This window comes from Xiphophorus couchianus, chromosome 9 (genome assembly GCF_001444195.1).
Source record: "Xiphophorus couchianus chromosome 9, X_couchianus-1.0, whole genome shotgun sequence".
Taxonomy (NCBI): domain Eukaryota; kingdom Metazoa; phylum Chordata; class Actinopteri; order Cyprinodontiformes; family Poeciliidae; genus Xiphophorus; species Xiphophorus couchianus.
The window spans coordinates 1,296,722-1,314,767 of NC_040236.1; the positions used below are offsets into that span (position 1 = coordinate 1,296,722).

The 18,046-nt window shown below is 45.7% G+C and overlaps 1 protein-coding gene across 5 annotated transcripts in view; it reads right to left on the minus strand.

Annotated features, from left to right (window-relative positions):
* Positions 1–546: 546 nt before the first annotated feature.
* Positions 547–18,046, minus strand: part of LOC114150370 (rho GTPase-activating protein 23-like) — a 108,983-nt gene continuing 91,483 nt past the window's right edge. For all 5 annotated transcript variants that reach the window (XM_028026739.1, XM_028026738.1, XM_028026736.1 and 2 more), the window contains exons 13-23: positions 8,341–8,447; positions 8,068–8,180; positions 5,227–5,379; positions 5,047–5,125; positions 4,856–4,929; positions 4,673–4,762; positions 4,462–4,587; positions 4,337–4,381; positions 4,153–4,246; positions 2,116–2,147; positions 547–2,021 (exon numbers count right to left, since the gene is read on the minus strand). In XM_028026739.1, the coding sequence (XP_027882540.1) occupies positions 1,194–2,021; positions 2,116–2,147; positions 4,153–4,246; positions 4,337–4,381; positions 4,462–4,587; positions 4,673–4,762; positions 4,856–4,929; positions 5,047–5,125; positions 5,227–5,379; positions 8,068–8,180; positions 8,341–8,447 (1,741 nt within the window). In that variant the 3' untranslated portion in view covers positions 547–1,193. The remainder of the gene's footprint in view (positions 2,022–2,115; positions 2,148–4,152; positions 4,247–4,336; positions 4,382–4,461; positions 4,588–4,672; positions 4,763–4,855; positions 4,930–5,046; positions 5,126–5,226; positions 5,380–8,067; positions 8,181–8,340; positions 8,448–18,046) is intronic.

The following is an 18,046-nucleotide window of genomic DNA, read 5'->3' on the forward strand; positions in this document are numbered from 1 at the left end:
GGCTTCACGGTTGTCCCAAGTGCCCGTTGGAGGTCTGAGCTCCAGGTTTGACCTTTCCATACATACACCACCACCACCACACACGTACACCCGACCGAACAGCACTCGTAGCTTGCCATGGAGGGCCCCCGTCGGCCCCGGCACGGGCGTTTCGGGGCTCTCCGCCCCGCTCTCAGTCCCAGCCCGTGGTCGTCCTATCGGTAGCGAGACCGAGACGCCCCGTCTCCCCCAGCGGTTCTACACTGTCAGCCCACTGCAGGCCGGGGCAGGGGTGGTGCTGCGTCCTCCGCTCGGCTTTTAGGTTCAATTAGAAATTCCCACAAATGTCTCGGATACAGCATAAAGAACTCTAAATGCTTTCAGGGTTAGGGTTAGGTTAGGTTTATACTGCTCAGGACTGCAAATAATTTTATTAAGACCCCAACATGCGCTATAACCCAAGAACAAAGCTCAAACTGAAACCTGTGCAGCAACTAATCTTAAACACATTCCAGCCTTCATTTCACTCTTGCTTCTCAGTTCCAATCTAAATGACAACAAACCAAATCATGTCCAAAACAAATAATTTAATAAATTATATGTTTCATATACAAAGGTTAGGAAAGACTTAGGCAACAAATACAAAACAGGCCTCTGCACAATCATAGTACATCAAGAAGGGCGCAGAGATCAAGTTGTCTTGGCAGAAAAGTTTGGGTCAGATTCATCTAATTATTAATAAACTACAGCTGAGGGCTGGAAGGTCAAAACTTGGAAAACCACCTGGGGAGTCAGAGTTGGGAGATTTGGCTGTGGTTCTGCTTGGCCTCTGCTCTCTCCCAATGGTAAGGGTCCCATATGGAGCACTGGATGGGGAGTAAAAGCCTATCAACCTCTGGCTGTAGAAAACTGCTCACTGCAATGATGAACAATTTATTACTGCATGTGATCAGTAGGCCAGTTTTTCCGCTTCCCTAAGTAAGTAGCTAAGATAGACTTTGTTTTTAACACACATTTTTAGCTTTTTGCTTGTTAAATAAATTAAGATATTCTGTTCTTATATTTACAACATTTTAACAGCTAGTAAAAGTCTGATTTTTGAGGCATGAGATACGGATGCGTACAAAGGGGCACACCATCACAGTTTGAGAGACAAACAGTTGAGAAGATGTTGGCGAGTAAACTTTTCTGTTTTAGTAGAATTAAAAGTTGGCTTAAATGACCACAGTGTGGCGACGCCATGCTCTCCTCCTGGCTTGAGAATCTGGAGCCAACCTTAACACCACAGAGGAGGATCGCTGATCAGTCCATCCTGAAGTAGAGGAGAAGGCAGAAAAGGGATGTTGAGCTGAGCCTGCTGTGACGGATCTCTGTTGAAGAAATCCACACTGAGCTGCTAGCACTTCCCCAGCTCTGATCACCTTTACCCCATCTGATCTCTGACCTCTGCCAATCTCCTGGCCCCGGCCCAGCTCCAGGTTAATGGAGGTGGCCCTGGTCCTAGCAGGCCTGCCTGTACTGGCTGCCTGACTCCACTCTGTAAGGCAACTGGAGGTCTGCAAAGAGGGGGGGCAGCTGGGGGAGATCCAGAATGGAACGCTGGGGCGTTCTTTGACGTCGCTCGGAATCTTGGTATGTGATGGTGGGCTTGTTGCTGCTGGAGGTTTTGGGTATTTGCCGTGGCTCTGCTGAGAACCAAGGAAAGAACCTCCCCCCCCGTCTGCTCCCTTCCTCACAGCTCTTTCTTCTTCTCCTTTTCCTTCTTCAGATGTCTGCACATGTTCCACTCCATGTCTTTTTTCTTTTTTGGAGCAGGTATGTTCCCCCTGGACCGGTTCTTGCGGTCCCCTTCCATCAAGGGGACCTTCATCTCTCTCTCCGTAGCTTGTGTTTTTGACCAGTTCATGCTCAGAGTCCTCATCGCCGCTGCTGACTGCTAGATGGGTGCTGAGGCATTTTTTACGTTTGCGGGTCACAGCAGAGATGATGGACTTGGGAAGGAAGTCCCTGGCATTCAAATCTTTCTTGGAAGTGGAAGAAATCTGAAAAGATGAAACCCCAGACTAGAAATCAGGCATTTCATCCTTATTTACAGAATATAAAAAATGAATATCACAGTAGTATCCTTCTCTTTACCTTCAGTTTAATTGAGTCACTGGCGGTGGAATCTACCCAAAGAAAGGAAGATGTGTGTTAGAACCAAGTTTTGCAAAGTGATTTAAAATGATAACAAATCTACAACCCAACTTTCTGGAAAACTCTTAGTGTCGGATTATTTATCTTTATTAATGAGTCACCTGGAGGTTATCGACACAATGGTTTGTGTTGTCTGACAGAAAGACAGAAATGATGGCAGGAAAAACAAGAGGATGACAGAGGGGCACCACACCCAAACACACACCACACACGCACATATGCTGTAGTTTGAAGACCTGGTCCTACCGAAGAGGGCGATCCAGGGTCTGAGCTAGAGCAAAGGAGAGCAGAAGGTTCAGGAGAGAGAAAGTTTGAAATGCTGAATGTTGACTGACTTTAGCAGTAGATCTGGGAGCATCAAGCTTTCACTGGTCATCTGAGCAGACATGAAGACCCTGAACCATGCTGGCACATCAACCAGACTGCAGGGGGTGCTTATTTTATTCAGATTTTGGGGTGCTGTATATGCTGCTCTAAGTTCAGCATATACATAGTGCTAATTGATTACTCTTATTCCCTCTTTAGACCAAAGGCAAGCCCGACTCCATGATGTATAAACGTGGCTGGATTGGGAGAAATGTGGAACAGTTCTTGAATGAGGGGAATGATGACACCGCAAGGTGTTCTCTTGTGATCCCACCATGTTCCTTAACCCCACTACCCACTGTGCTCATGCCACAATGCTGCTTCTGCCATGTTCCATTATTGTATCTTGTTGAACCAGAAATATGGAAGTTTCTTGGTCTCCACCATCAGTTTGGGCTTTCCACTGGGAAGGATCCTGATCAGCACTCTGTCACCAGATTGGTAGCAGCAGCATGAAGGGGAGCACTGTGCAACCTGAGCATGCTGGATCTGGAGCTAACCCTGTGAGCTGATCACACTCCGGCTGAAGCCTGAAGGTGGTTCTGCTGTGAATAACCCCTCTGCCCCCATCTCACTGGACTTGTCTGTGATATTCTGAAGGAACACAGCAGTCAGACAGAAGGTCCAGGTTCTCCTGCTACAAGGCCTGGTTGTGGCTGACTGTCTAGCTGGTTAGGTGCAGTTTCCATGTGGAGACGCTGTTGGAAGAAACATACACTGAAGAAACATACAGTGATGCCTCTGCAAGTCCAGCATGAGCAGAACCATGTAGTCATGTGAGGTCAGTCCTGCTTCATATTCCCATGAGCTGCTCCAAAGCTTCGTTCAGGCCCAGTTCGACACTGCCATGACATCCAACCAAAACATTAACCAACCTCTACCCACTGATACCTGAAGGTGGAGTCTACTGCACCTCGGAAGACCTCTAAGACCCTCAAACACTAACCACACTATCTGGTGTGATGGATAAGTCTTCATGTTTTACAGAGCTCCAACTCCACAACAAAACCAGATCAGACATTTCCAAGTCAGTTAGGCAACAAATACAAATGTTTATGAAATATATAATCTACTGACATAAACATTTTCAATAATGTAATACACAGTTTTTTTTTAACCAAAGTTCTCCATATTCCAATCAAATTGTTAGAGAACACACTCATTGCATTAAGATTTGTTTCCTGAGTGATAGACTGGCTGGAGCCCAGGGTCTGCCCTGGAGAGTGTAATCAGGGGGTCTTCTTACTATAAGTGAAAAAAATCTGCCAGTGGAACTAGTACATTTTCATCAATATTAAGGAATTATTGAGTTAAAACAAGTTGTTATGTCTTGCTGAAAAAAATTCTTGTAAGGTAGTTTTGTCATATTTTAAATGTGCAGAGAATCTTACACTAGAAAGTAGATAAAAGTACTTGGTCAGATTTAGTGTCTTTGCAGTGTGGTACCAGGTATGCCTGCTTTATGAAGCAATTCTGTAAGGCGGTTTCATCTAAAGTCTCAGTGCTCACTGTATTTGACAGTCTGAGATTAGATGGTTTGTCCACTTCTAATGTGAACTGAAAAAGCTGTAAATGAAGCACAGAAAGCTTGGATTGCTTGGTCCTCCTCACCTGAAGCATCCCCAGGCATGCCTGGCCTGCCAATGTTTGACAGCAGGTGATTGATGTTAGGGACAGGTTGAATGTCCCGCTTACCCTCAGGAACCTACAAACACACATCCCCCAAATAAATGTAAACCTGGATACATTTTCCTGTTATGAATTTTCCAAGGGGACATGGGGGGGGCAAACTCACCATATTGTCCTGATCCAGCTCACCATCGCAGAAGAACCAGTCATGCTGTAAAATCAAAGCAGCACAATGTCAATGCAGGTCAAGGTTCTGCTGGAGCTTCTGAGGTTGTAGGTGGTCACTCTTACATGAAGGATGAGTGTTTCCACTATTTTATAACGGTCGGGCATGTGGGTGACCATGTCAGTCATATTGTCCTCTGACGTCCTCACCAGAGTGGGACCAAACACCAGAGCTAGGTTTCTTGGCTCCATCTGGAATAAGACAGAACTCCATCAGTGACAAAATGCTGGGTTTCAGTAGAAATGCTCAGTCGATATCAGGGGGCACAATGCTCACCTTGTTCTTTTCAGAGTGGTCTGCCACCATCTTCAAGTGACTCACCAGGAACTTAAGGGTATGGTAATAATAATCTGGGAGGTCATGGATCTGAAACGAGCCGAGGGATGAATGTTAGGAATGTCATCTGGTTTTATCACAGCAGATTTTAAAAGGAAAGCTGTCCACATCTTGAGAGCGCACCAGTTTTTTCATGGTCTTCAGTCTCTCATCAGCAACTTCTATCCGGTTGGCATCAATGAAGCTGTTATATTTGTCTGTGTACAAAAAACAGCAATCCTCTTCTTAAAGGTGAAAAACTCAGTGACAACAGCTGCTTTCATGCTGTAGATGTCTGCAGAGTGAAGAATGAGGCTCAGGACACCCAGACTCACCGTCAGTGAACAGAGGCTCTGGCAGTTTTCTGAAGAATGATTTCAGCAGGCTGCTGATAACATTCAGATCTTGCCATCTCTGTAAAGAGACGAAAGGAGGCAGAATTATCCAAATCAAATCTGTGACCCTAAAGGCAGCATGTCCCATCAAAAGTCTAAGAAAATGAGAGCTCTCCAAACCTCTTCAGCAGTGTTGATGTCCAGGCCCTTGTTGAGGTGTTCCTGCAGACTTGACACCATGGCATTGTTTCCAGGCACGCGGTAGATCCCAGTGTACTCCAGACCAGAGGACTCCACCACACCGCAGAATATTTCAACAATCAGAGGGACAAACTGTGGACAGGAAAATGTCTCTACTTCTTGGAACCACAACCACTTTCAAGTGTATCCCTTAAATGATCATAAAAAGATTCTCTTTCTCTGTTCACAAGTCTCTATGTTTACCTGTTTGAATGAAGAGTTATTATAAATAACCGCATTTTCCTTCAGTAAGAAAATCAAAAAGCAAATGTAAATAAGCTTCTGAGATGTATCACTCTCCACTTTTGTGAAGTAGTTGATGTCATTCCCAAGTTGATATTTTATGAAAACTTTCCATCATGCCAAGTCCTTGGTAAGAGTGTTTTGGGAAGCAGAGCAGTGGCAGTTGTTGAAAAAGAAAAATTAGTGAGTCAGAATAAGAAACTTTTTTTTCAAATTAGCCAACTTTTTCTTCAGCATAGACCGGTTTTTGTCAAACTCTGGTACCCTACAAAGTGGTGGTCCACGGGCACCCCCTACTGGTCTGTGACGTACTGCATGTAAACAACCGTTTATTTGCTGAGACGTAAGCTCAAAGTGCGACGCCACAGTTAGCCTGACAAAGAACTGTGTTTAAGAATAATGGATAAATGACTTAAGACCGGGAAAGAAAACCTAAAGATACTGGTAGAAAGTTTATCAGGGTGAGTTGCAGAACTTTTGATTTTGAACACTAATATGATGCATGCTGCATTCACCCAGATCTATGTTTGCGGCAATGCTGAATGCAATAAGATGGTGACAAGGCGGTTAACAGTGCTGCGTCTCACACTGACCAACTGCATTGTAATAAAATTTTGTTGGGCTATCTACTGGCTGAAATTCAGAATGAGTTGCTTTGGCAAAACGAAATTAAAAAAAAATTTCAATAGCCCTAAAATGTTATTATTGCACAGACTTGTAGTAAATAACTTTTTTGATTTCCATGTATTTTCTATAACTGGAAAGCTTACAATCCACAAATTCAGAATCTGTAAATAACTCAGATTCTACACCCTGAGTTGAGTAGACTTATTCTTGGTTTTATTGTGGAAGGTTACATTTATAAAACAGAGACACCCTTCACATTAGGAGGAACAAAAATGAGTTAAGAAACTAATATTTTAATTACAGGTAGTATATATTAAGATGTTGTGTTATTGCAGGGGTAATTACAAATTAGGTGGTCTGCAAGTGTTTGCTAAATGGGACAAGTGGTCGTCAGCATGAAAAAGTGCGAGAAACACTGGCATAGAGAGACTGTCTTTCATCTGATTGCACAGCTCTTCATTGTTGTTCCAATGCTGCATTTCTGTATTCTATAGTTATCTTGTATGTTTACAGTGAAATAGTCTATTTGATGACTTGCAGAATAGTAATTAAAATCTTTTTATATATATATCCATACATTTGTCATTCTCTAATAAATTTTAGAAGGCATATCAATTCTCTTTGTATTAGTTTATTATTTGGGTATTAACCGACATTAATATTCCCTCCATATATTAAAAAGGATTTTTCTTCCTGTTGCTATGTGGTCAAGTAGTGATTTCAAGAATCTTTAATTTCAGTAGATGGTTTATCTATACCATAGATGCTATATCTATACCATTGATGGTATAGATCAGGGGTCTCAAACTCCAGTCCTCGAGGGCCGCTGTCCTGCAACTTTTAGATGTGCCTCTGCTGCACCACACCTGAATAGAATAATTAGGTCATTAGCAAGATCCTGGAGAACTGATCTACACAAGGAGGAGGTAATTAAGCCATTTCATTCCAGTGTTTTGTACCTGTGGCACATCTAAAAACTGCAGGACAGTGGCCCTCGAGGACTGGAGTTTGAGACCCCTGGTATAGATGGTATGGATGAATGAAATATCTAACATTCATTCTACTGAATGGTAGATATACCATCTACCATTCAATAGATGGTATATCTATACCATCTACTGAACAGGTATATATCTATATCATCTATTGAAAATACCAGCATGTCACATTGACTAATGTGAGATGCTGATTTTACAGTAATTGCTTCACTATCATGTACTGACCTTCACATTTTTTCTTACTTTAATAGTTTTAAATTTAGGCGAATTAGGCAGTAATAATCACTCTTCGTCATCTCCCTTCTTTATAGAAATCCTAACAGGTCCTGACTCCTGTGAGTGGCGTTTGAAAATGTATCATGCTCTCTTTAATCTTCCCAACCGTAGAACTCTTTTTAAGAGTTATGCTTGAAAGTGACTTGCCATAAACGAACTGCATATATCTCAGGAAATAAAGGCAAAATGTGGTGAATTGTAGACTGCATGTGAGTTTTACAATGTATTTATCCAAAATTGACATTGACATCAGTTGATGATGTAATAACTGTAGAAGGTTCTGATCAGTTGTCTCTGACCTTTGCTCTCTTTTTAGGAAGTAATCTCCTCCCACACTGCCTGGTCCTCCTGGTCTGACTTTTAGGAATGTACCACTAATTCATAACAACACAATATACTAATTCCTAACAACAAATTTTTTCTCAGTTTTGAAATTAATCTCCTGAAGGTTTAATCATTAACCTGTTGAAGTTGAGCTGAACTATCAGTAGTTCTGTCAATACTAAATAGTACAGGAGAGTAATTAAAATTATTTTCTGATGTAAGGCTGAAATTATGGGCCTGCAATTCTACGGACACTATCTATTCACTTGCAATATTCTGTTGTTTTTTGTTCTAGCATGCTTGCTTGGCTTACTTTATGGTTAACAGCTGGCTGGCAGTCCTCCAGTCTCACCCCAAAGGCTTTAGGACAGCCTGGTTTCTTTGTTTTCTTCATGAGGTTGATACCCCACAGGGCCTTGTTGTCATCTGAAAGCACAAAGAAATATTAGATCAAATATTTTTGCTTTCTGGATAACAGCTCATGGTCTGCAACAGTTTGTCACAGTATTTAGACTGAATAAAACCCAGGTAATTACTGATTGCCACTGCTTTGCCTCTAGTTTTCTTATTGAGACCTGACACCCACCAGCTCTTGAGGTTCGGTTCCCTGAAGTATTGTCTGTTTTAGCCAGGAGGAAGTCAGGCACCATGCGATGGGCTCTGGGGGAGGAATCCGGCTTGTTGCCTGTCAGGCTACAAACAGGACAGAAACAAAAGGACACAGCGTCATTCTGTGATGGCATCTGAAATGTCTCTTATGGAAACTTAGCCAAAGGGGCCACCTGCAACACGTCTGGTGGAATTTCCACTGTTGAAACTAGAAATTTATATGAAAGAGGAAATACCTTCTTTTTCTTTCAGTTTTTGCCTTTAGGGGTCGTTACAGCAAATTATTTGTCTATCTAACCTTATCTGCATGAAAGAGAAAACTAATCCTGAGGGAAATGCTTTGACTTACTCTGCGAGCTACCAACTATGAGGTTTCTGCTGGGATCCTGGTTGCACCATAGCATCTCCATTAGACTGTTACTGGGCACACACATCATCCAACAACCATGAGAAAGGACTGAGTGAGTGACTTTGAACAGGAAATCAACAAGTCTTTTCTATGCTCTGTTAGATAGCTGGACTTATCTTTGCTACATTAGTAAGAAAAAACCTGCATGCAAAGATAAACAAAAGATACCAGACTGAGGCCATCTGTTCCACCATCAACAAGCTGGATAAGAAGAGCCTGCTGATAGTTGTGCATATGCATCCAGAAAGTTTCGGACAGCTTGCTGTCCCACACATAACAGCCTCCTCAGTAACCTCTTTTGAGAGAAGAGGATTTTTTAGATAAGATAAGATAAGATTTATTTGTCATTGTCATCAAAGATTACAACGAGATTGAGATTTGCCCGACTCGAGTTAAAATGCAGGTTATGTATATATACGTAATACACCAAGATAAAGAAATGAATTGTACAAAATGAGAAATAAACTTAGACATCAGAAGATGGTTTCAGTGCCTGGAGGTGTCGCAACAGAATCTACATTTATAACAAAGTGGTGTCAAGAGCAGAAGTTCTTATGCCTTTGAATTTAGTGCCATGATTGCCATCGGGTAAAAACTGTTTTTTAGGCGATTCGTCCTGGTTTTTATTGCTCTGTATCTTTTGCCTGATGGCAGCAGCTGGAAGAGACCATGGCCAGGGTGTGAAGAGTCATTTAAAATGTCCAAAACTTTCTTGTGGAGCCTGGAAGTGTAAATCTGTTCCATAGTGGGGAGGGGGCAGCCTATGGTTCTCTCTGCTGCCCTAACAACCCTCTGGAGCGCCTTCTTGTCCGCAGATGTGCTGCTGCCGTACCAGACACACAGACCGTACGTGAGCACACTCTCTATGGAGCAGTGATAGAAGGTCTGCAGTAGGTCTGAGGGGAGACGGTTCTTCTTGAGTATTCTCAGAAAGTACAGTCTCTGCTGTGCCTTCTTCAACAGCTCCTTGGTGTTGGTGCTCCAGGTTAGCTTGTCCTCCAACTCCATGCCCAGAAACCTGAACACTGGGACCCTCTCCACACAGGTCCCACTGATGGTGAGAGGCTGGATGTCCGTTTTGTTCTTCCTGAAGTCGATCACCAGCTCCTTTGTTTTGGAGGTGTTGAGGAACAGGTTATTGACTTTGCACCACTCTGACAGCCGCCTCACCTCATCCCTGTACTCCAGCTCCCCCTTCCCGCCTGAGATGAGACCAACAACAGTCGTGTCATCTGCAAACTTTATGATCTTGTTGCTGAGGTGGTTGGAGACACAGTCATGAGTGTAGAGGGTGTAGAGAAGTGGGCTGAGCACGCAACCCTGTGGCGATCCGGTGTTCAGGCTCAGAGCAGTGGAGGTGTGGGGTCTGACCCTCTGGGAGCGACCTGTTAGGAAGTCCAGGATCCAACTGCAGGTGGCTGATGGGAGCCCAAGGTTTACTAGCTTGGACACCAGACGTTGGGGAAGTATGGTATTAAATGCTGAGCTGAAGTCCACAAAGAGCATTCTGACGTAGCTCCCCTGCTTCTCTAAGTGGGTCAGGGCAGCATGAAGTGCGGTGGATACAGTGTCCTCTGTGGACCTCTTTGCTTTGTAGGCAAATTGGAGAGGGTCCAGCTCAGCAGGCAGGCCAGCAAGGATGTGACTCCGCACCAGTCTCTCGAAGCACTTCATGATGATCGGTGTCAGTGCCACTGGGCGCTAGTCGTTCAGGGTGTTGATGTTGGTTCTTTTCGGTAGGGGGACAATGCTAGAGGACTTTAGGCAGGGAGGGACAGTGGCTTGAGACAGGGACTGGTTAAAAATCTTTGTGAAGATTCCAGCCAGTTGGTCTACACAGTCTTTGAGCACCCGTCCCGACACACCATCAGGTCCCGCAGCCTTCCTTGGGTTCACCTTCCTCATCACCTGCCTCACCTCACTACCTACCCTAACCCTAACCCTCTACTGTGAGAGCAGAGCTGCTGTGGACAGGCAGCTGTGATGGAGCTGTGGTAGGTGCCGCCTCAAAGCGGGCAAAGAAGATATTCATCTCCTCTGCCAGGGAAGTGGTTCCCTCCATGCATGGCTGGTTGCTGGATCTGTAGCTTGTAATGTGCTGAACACCCTGCCACACCTGCCTGGTGTTGTTGCTCCTTAGCTGCTTCTCTATTCTCCCTCTGTATGATGCCTTAGCTTGGCAGATGCCTCTTCTCAGGTTGGCTCTGGCAGAACTGTAGCGTGCTTTGTCCCCAGACCTGAAAGCAGCGTTCCTGGCTTTCAAGAGGCCCCGGACCTCCTTAGTCATCCAGGGTTTCCTATTTGGATAGATCCTCATGAGTCTGTTCCTGGTGACATTGTCTGTGCAGAACCTGACTGCTGAGGTGCAGTTCTCCAGGTCCTGATGTGCAAAAACCTCCCAGTCAGTTCTCTGAAAGCAGTCCTGTAGTTGGTGAGAGGCATCCTCAGGCCAGATGGTGACAGTCTGGATTGTAATGGGGACATGTTTCCGCAGGGGAGTGTAAGCAGGGATCAGTAGCAGGGACACGTGATCAGACTGGCCAAGGTGTACTAAGGGTTTAGCCCTGTATGCTTGTCTGATGTTTGTGTACAGCTTGTCCACAGTTTTATCACCCCTGGTTGTGCACGTTACGTGTTGATGGAATTTGGGGAGGACTGATTTCAGATCAGCATGATTAAAGTCCCCAGAGACGATGTGAACAGCCTCGGGGTACTTGTTCTGGTTGTTGCTGATAGTATCATGCAGGAGTCCCACGGCCGACCTAGCGTTAGCATTCGGTGCTATGTAAACCGCAGTGAGTAGAATGGCGTTAAACTCACGTGGGAGGTATCGGGGTCTGCATTTAATTGTGAAGAACGCCACGCCGGGAGAACAGTGGCTAACAACTACTGTGGAGTTCGTACACCAGCTGTTATTTACATAAACACATAGTCCACCTCCTCTTTTCTTACCGGAGCTCGCTGATCGGTCCTGTCGGTGTGCTGTGTAGCCTGCTAGCTTGATCTCCGGGTACGGTATGGTTGGATTTAACCACGTCTCCGTGATCAACAGAATGCAGCATTCCTGGATGAGGTTGTCAGTTGCAATCCACAGCTTCCATTAGTCCAGTTTGTTAGCAAGAGACCTCACGTTGGAGAGAAAAATGCTTTGTAGCGGTGGTTTGTGTGGCTGTTTCCTGAGCCTCACTAACACGCTGCTGCGACACCCCCTCTTTTGTTTACGATCTCTGTGCCGTCGCCTTGTCGTAGATACTGGGATTGTAATCCAGGGAGAGCCCGGTGTCCGTGCAATATCGACCGGAATGTTGTTGTGGACACGGAAAAGCTCCTGTGACAGACTTCCCCCGATTGCTTGACCAATGGCCAGTAGATTTTGTCGGTTGTAGGTGTTTTTAGCCGAGCAAAGTGGAAAAGACGAACTACGAGTCGGTGAGCACAAAGCCGCTGCGTCTATGCGCGCCCCCATCTTGTTGAGCAAGATTTGGGAGACAAGGATTATTCCTGCAGGATGGAAACAGTCAGTTTCCAAAAGTTTGGACACACTTTCTCATTGAATTCAATGAGAAGGTGTGTCCAAACTTTTGGTCTGAACTGAGTACAGACCAAAAGTTTGGACACACAGTTGTGTCCAAACGTTTGGTCTGTACTGTACATCCATGTATTTATGAGTGTGTATGGGTGTGAATTTGCATACTCATGCACACCATTGAGGTGTGTATTATTAAATTCCCTCTGAATATCATTGATGACCTCACTCCAGTCCAGTAGGTGTGGTAAATGCACCTTAAGTTGGTTGTCATCCGCTAAAAAAAATTAAAAGAGAAAGAAAAAGAAGAAGGCCTCAAAAATCTGGAACTTTCCAGAGTAGCAAGATAACACAGAAATTGAGTGCATGAGGACCGTGAGGAAGTTAAACAGACTGTTTAGTAGTTTCAGGTGGTTTAAAGCTGCTCAAGATAGCTTTGTGCGGCAACCCGTAATTAAACAACATTAAAGTGTTTTTTACCACGATGGCGGTGCCCTGTATGGCTGCGGCTGCATGGGCTCTTGACAACTTGCGAGTATTTGAGCAAAATACGCCGCCTAAAACGCTACAAACTTTGCATCCACTCAGTAAGTTAGCATATGATCGCCAGCGTCTGCTGGAATTACGATCATCAAGTGATTTTGGACTCATAAATACGACTACTCTGGAGTGTTTACGTGATCTCGGAGTGCTACGGAAGCAAGGCCCAGTGGCCCACAGCGCAGCGGACTCGCATAGCAGCACTAGTCGGAGGAGGAAAAAGCGAAGGCGGTGCGACCGGCAACGGAAGCGCGGCTGTTGTAGTGGACTAACAGCTAAGATAAATGCTAACCCCCACAGATTGCCGCTTCCGTCCATCATCCTCTCCAACGTCCGCCCTCTGGACAACAAAATAGACCATCTGCAACTAGAGCTGTCTTCAAAGAGAGAGTTGAGGAACTGCTGCGCTCTCATTCTGACGGAGACATGGCTCAACTCGTCCATACCGGACAACGTTGTTAGCCTGGAGGGGCTCGCTACATTCCGCGCAGACAGGAGCAGCGCTCTCAGCGGTAAAACCCGAGGAGGGGGGCTATGTATTTACATCAACAACAACTGGTGTAAAAATGCCATGAATGTCACCAGTTACTGCTCCCCGGACATCGAGCTTCTAACTGTTAACTGCAGACCATTCTACCTGCCCAGGGAGTTTACTGTCATGCTAATTCCTGCATACAAACCCCTGCTGATCAGAACAAAACCTACAGTGAGGCAGGTGATAGTGTGGACTGAGGGGGCCATGGAGGCACTTCAGGACTGTTTTGAGTGCTCTAACTTGGAGATGTTCAAGGCAGCAGCCACTTACAACAACCAGATCAACATCGACGAGTACGCCATGACTGTTTCAGCCTACATCAACAAGTGCGCAGAGGACGTCAGCATCACTAAGAACATTATCACCCGGGCCAACCAAAAACCCTGGATGACTGAGGAGGTACAGGAAATGCTGAAAGCACGGAACTCAGCCTTCAAGTCTGGCGACAAGGAGGCACTGAGGACAGCAAGAGCCAACTTGAACCGTGCTATCAGGTTAGCAAAGCGAACCCACAGTCAAAAAATACAGGAGTTCTTCCACGACACCAGCAACACCAGAAGTATGTGGCAAGGCATAAAGGCGATCACAGATTACAATCCATCCTCCCCCCCAGTGGGTGAAGTTGATGCTGACTTTCTAAATGGACTCAATAACTGCTTTGGGAGGTTCGAGGCACTGAACAGTACTCCGGCAAAGAAAACTGTTCCCCACCAGGAAGAGGAGGTACTCTGCCTGGACACAGCCGATGTGTTGAAGACTCTGAAAAGAGTCAACCCACGGAAGGCCCCAGGCCCCGACAACATACCTGGGCGGGTGTTCAGGGAATGCGCAGGTCAGCTGGCTGGTGTCCTAACAGACATTTTTAACACCTCACTGGACCAAGCCACAGTGCCAGCCTGTCTCAAAACTGCCTCCATCATTCCGGTGCCAAAGAAACCTCAAGTCACCTCTTTCAACGATTACCGGCCTGTGGCACTGACTCCCATCATGATGAAGTGCTTTGAAAGGCTGGTAAAAGAACACATTGTCTCCAGACTCCCCTCCACATTCGACCCGTTCCAGTTTGCCTACCGCCGAAACCGCTCCACTGAGGACGCCATCTCCTCCGCCCTACACCTGAGCCTGGCTCACTTGGAGGAGAAGAACACTCATGTGCGGATATTGTTCCTGGACTTCAGCTCAGCGTTCAACACAATCATCCCACAGCATCTGGCAGAAAAACTGGGACACCTGGGCTTCAGCACCCCCCTGTGCAACTGGCTGCTAGACTTCCTCACCGACAGACCTCAGTCAGTCCGGATCGGACAACACACCTCCGATGTCATCACCCTCAGCACAGGCTCCTCTCAGGGCTGCGTCCTGAGCCCTCTGCTGTTCACTCTGATGACACACGACTGCGTCCCCAGGTTCGCCACCAATCACATCGTGAAGTTCGTGGACGACACAACGGTGGTGGGCCTCATCAGAGACGACAACGACCTGGACTACAGAGAGGAAGTGGAGCAGCTGGTGGACTGGTGCAGAGACAACAGCCTGATCCTGAACGTTGACAAAACGAAGGAGATGATCGTCGACTTCAGGAAGAACAGGCCCAGCCACGCTCCACTGCTCATCAACAGCTCGGCTGTGGAGGTGGTCAGCAGCACCAAATTCCTGGGGGTGCACATCACAAACGACCTCACCTGGACTGTGAACACCACGTCTCTGGTCAAGAGGGCACAGAAACGCTTGTATTTCCTGCAGAGGATGAGACGAGCACACCTGCCCCCGCCCATCCTCAAGACGTTCTACAGAAGCACCATAGAGGCAGCTGGTCACCATTCTGACCAGCTGCCTCTGTGTGGTGGGGAGGCTGCAGCGCCTCCGACTGGAAGAACGTGAGGAGAGTGGTGCGGACAGCAGAGAGGATCATCGGGGCCCCCCTTCCCTCCATTCAGGACATTTCATCCCAGCGCTGCGTGTCCTGAGGCCGAAACATCGTCAGTGACCCCTCACACCCCCACCATGGACTGTTCTCCCTGCTGCCCTTTGGAAAGAGGTTCCGCAGCATCCGGTGCAGGTCCACCAGGTTCCGAAACAGCTTTTTCCCACTTGCCATCAGACTGCTGAACTCTTAACTGGACTGCACTCAATAACTGGTCTCCACTTCATACCTTGCACATATACATAGCTAAATAACTTCCATGTTACTGTCAATCCTGCACTTTATATTTTATATTCATGTTTATATTCATATTTTATACTGTATTTTATTTTATCTGGAGTAACCTCACAACATTGGAACCTCAAAACATTGTCCTGAGCCGTATGCAACAAAATTTCGTTCTGTATACACCCTGTGCATGCAAAATGACAATAAAGTCAGTCTAAGTCTAAGTTTTTTATTTTGTAGTTTAAAATGACTAATGATCAAGTTGTATTGTATTTATCTAATCCTTTACAAGATATTGAATGTTTACATAATAAATGTGGGGAGAACTTAATGGTAGATTTATGGAGATATGAGTATTGTTTAAGGGTTAGAGTTAATCGTCTACTTTATCTGGCAGGAGGTTCAACAGGTTTAGCTCATCTCCTGCTATTCCCCTACCACCACCATCCCCCCACACATCCACACTGCCCCAAGCTGTTCAAACCACCTACCGGCATTCTCCTGCACACCACCTCTCCTTCAGCCCCCCATCCCCCCTCCTCCCCCATCTCCACTGCAGACAACAACACCTACTCCCAGCTAACGGTGACTACAGGCCAGGTTAAGAGACAGTTGGAGCGATTACACCAGGGGAAGGCTGCAGGACCTGATGGCATTACACCACGGATCCTGAAGACCTGCTCCGGCCATCTGTGCCCTGTACTGGCACACATGTACAACCTGAGCTTGAGGCTGGAGAGAGTCCCGCTGCGGTGGAAGACATCACATGTGGTTCCTGTTCCCAAGAAGCCAAGGCCATCTGACCCAGAGGACTACAGACCAGTTGCTCTCACATCTCATGTGATGAAGGTCATGGAGAGACTGGTCCTGGCCCAGCTGAGGCCTAGGGTGAGGACATTTCTAGACCCCCTGCATTTTGACTACCAGCCCCACTTAGGAGTTGACGATGCCGTCATCTTCCTGCTGCAACGAGCACTTTCGCACCTGGATGGTGGAGGGGACACTGTGAGAATCACATTCTTTGATTTCTCCAGTGCCTTCAACACCATTCAGCCTCTGCTACTGGGTGAGAAGCTGCGGAGTGTCACTGAGTGTCAAAGACTCAGTGATCTCAGTTACTGACTACTTGACAGGCAGGCCACAGTTTGTCCGTCTGGGCAGTGTCCTGTCTGATGTGGTGGTCAGTGATGCAGGAGCTCCACAGGGAACTGTGCTTTCTCCCTTTCTCTTCACCTTGTACACCACTGATTTCCAGTACAACTCTGAATCATGTCACCTACAGAAGTTTTCTGATGACTCAGCGGTTGTCGGGTGTATAGGGGATGGAGGGGAGGGGGAGTACAGGACACTGGTGGACGGCTTTGTGGAGTGGTCTGAGCAGAATCACCTGAAGCTCAACATTAGTAAGACCAGAGAGATGGTGATTGACTTCAGAAGAAAGAAGACATCTTCACGGCCACTGAAGATCAAAGGGGAAGTGGTGGAGGAGGTGGAGGATTACAAACACCTGGGAGTTGTAATCAGCAACAGACTGGACTGGGCATCTAACACTGACGCTGTGTGCAAGAAGGGGATGAGCAGACTCTATTTTTTAAGGAAGCTGAGATCCTTCAAAGTGTCTCCAACAAGATGTTGGAGACCTTTTATCACAGTGTTGTTGCCGGTGCCATCTTCTTTGCTGCTGTGTGTTGGGGAAGCAGCATCAGAGCCAGTGACTCTAATAGACTAGACAAAATCATCAGGAAAGCTGGCTCTGTACTGGGACTAAGGCTGGAGTCCCTGGAAACTGTGGTGGAGAGGAGGACACTGAAGAAGGTTCTGTCTATTATGGACAATAAACAGCACCCTCTCCACCACATAGTGGACAGACAGCGGAGCACCTTCTCACATAGACTGCTCCAGCTCCGCTGTCGTAGGGACAGATACAGGAAATCCTTCCTGCCTCATGCCATCTCACTGTACAATAAAAGCTAAATCATTGTTCTGCACTAATCAGTCCGATTTTGCACAACTGCACTGTGGCACACTTGCTGCACATATATTTACATATACATATCTGCATTTTTTTTTAATCTTTGCAAGGACTGCTCTTAAGTTGCTTTTTATATTAACAGCATTTCATATTTTTTTACAATTTATAGCATTTTATATTTTATTTTTTATTTTTATTTTATCTACAACTACTACTCAGTGGTAGTTGTTATTGTGTCTTGTCTCTATGCTGTAACTGCGAAGTAATTTCCCTGCTGGGATGAATAAAGTACTTCTATTCTATTCTATTCTATTCTATATCTAAGCTACTAAGTTGTCTAATTTAGTTTGCTCATTATTGGACTGATCTGTTTCTAAGTTGATGGCAGAAGATTAATGCGTATATAGTACAGATTTTGCTAATGATTCTAAGTTTATTTGTGTACCTGACAGAAACAAACAAATTGGAAATTGTGCAAAACTTATTGAACTACAAAAGACAAGCTGGATGCCTGCAGATTTTCACTCAGAATAACCACATCTTTTGTTC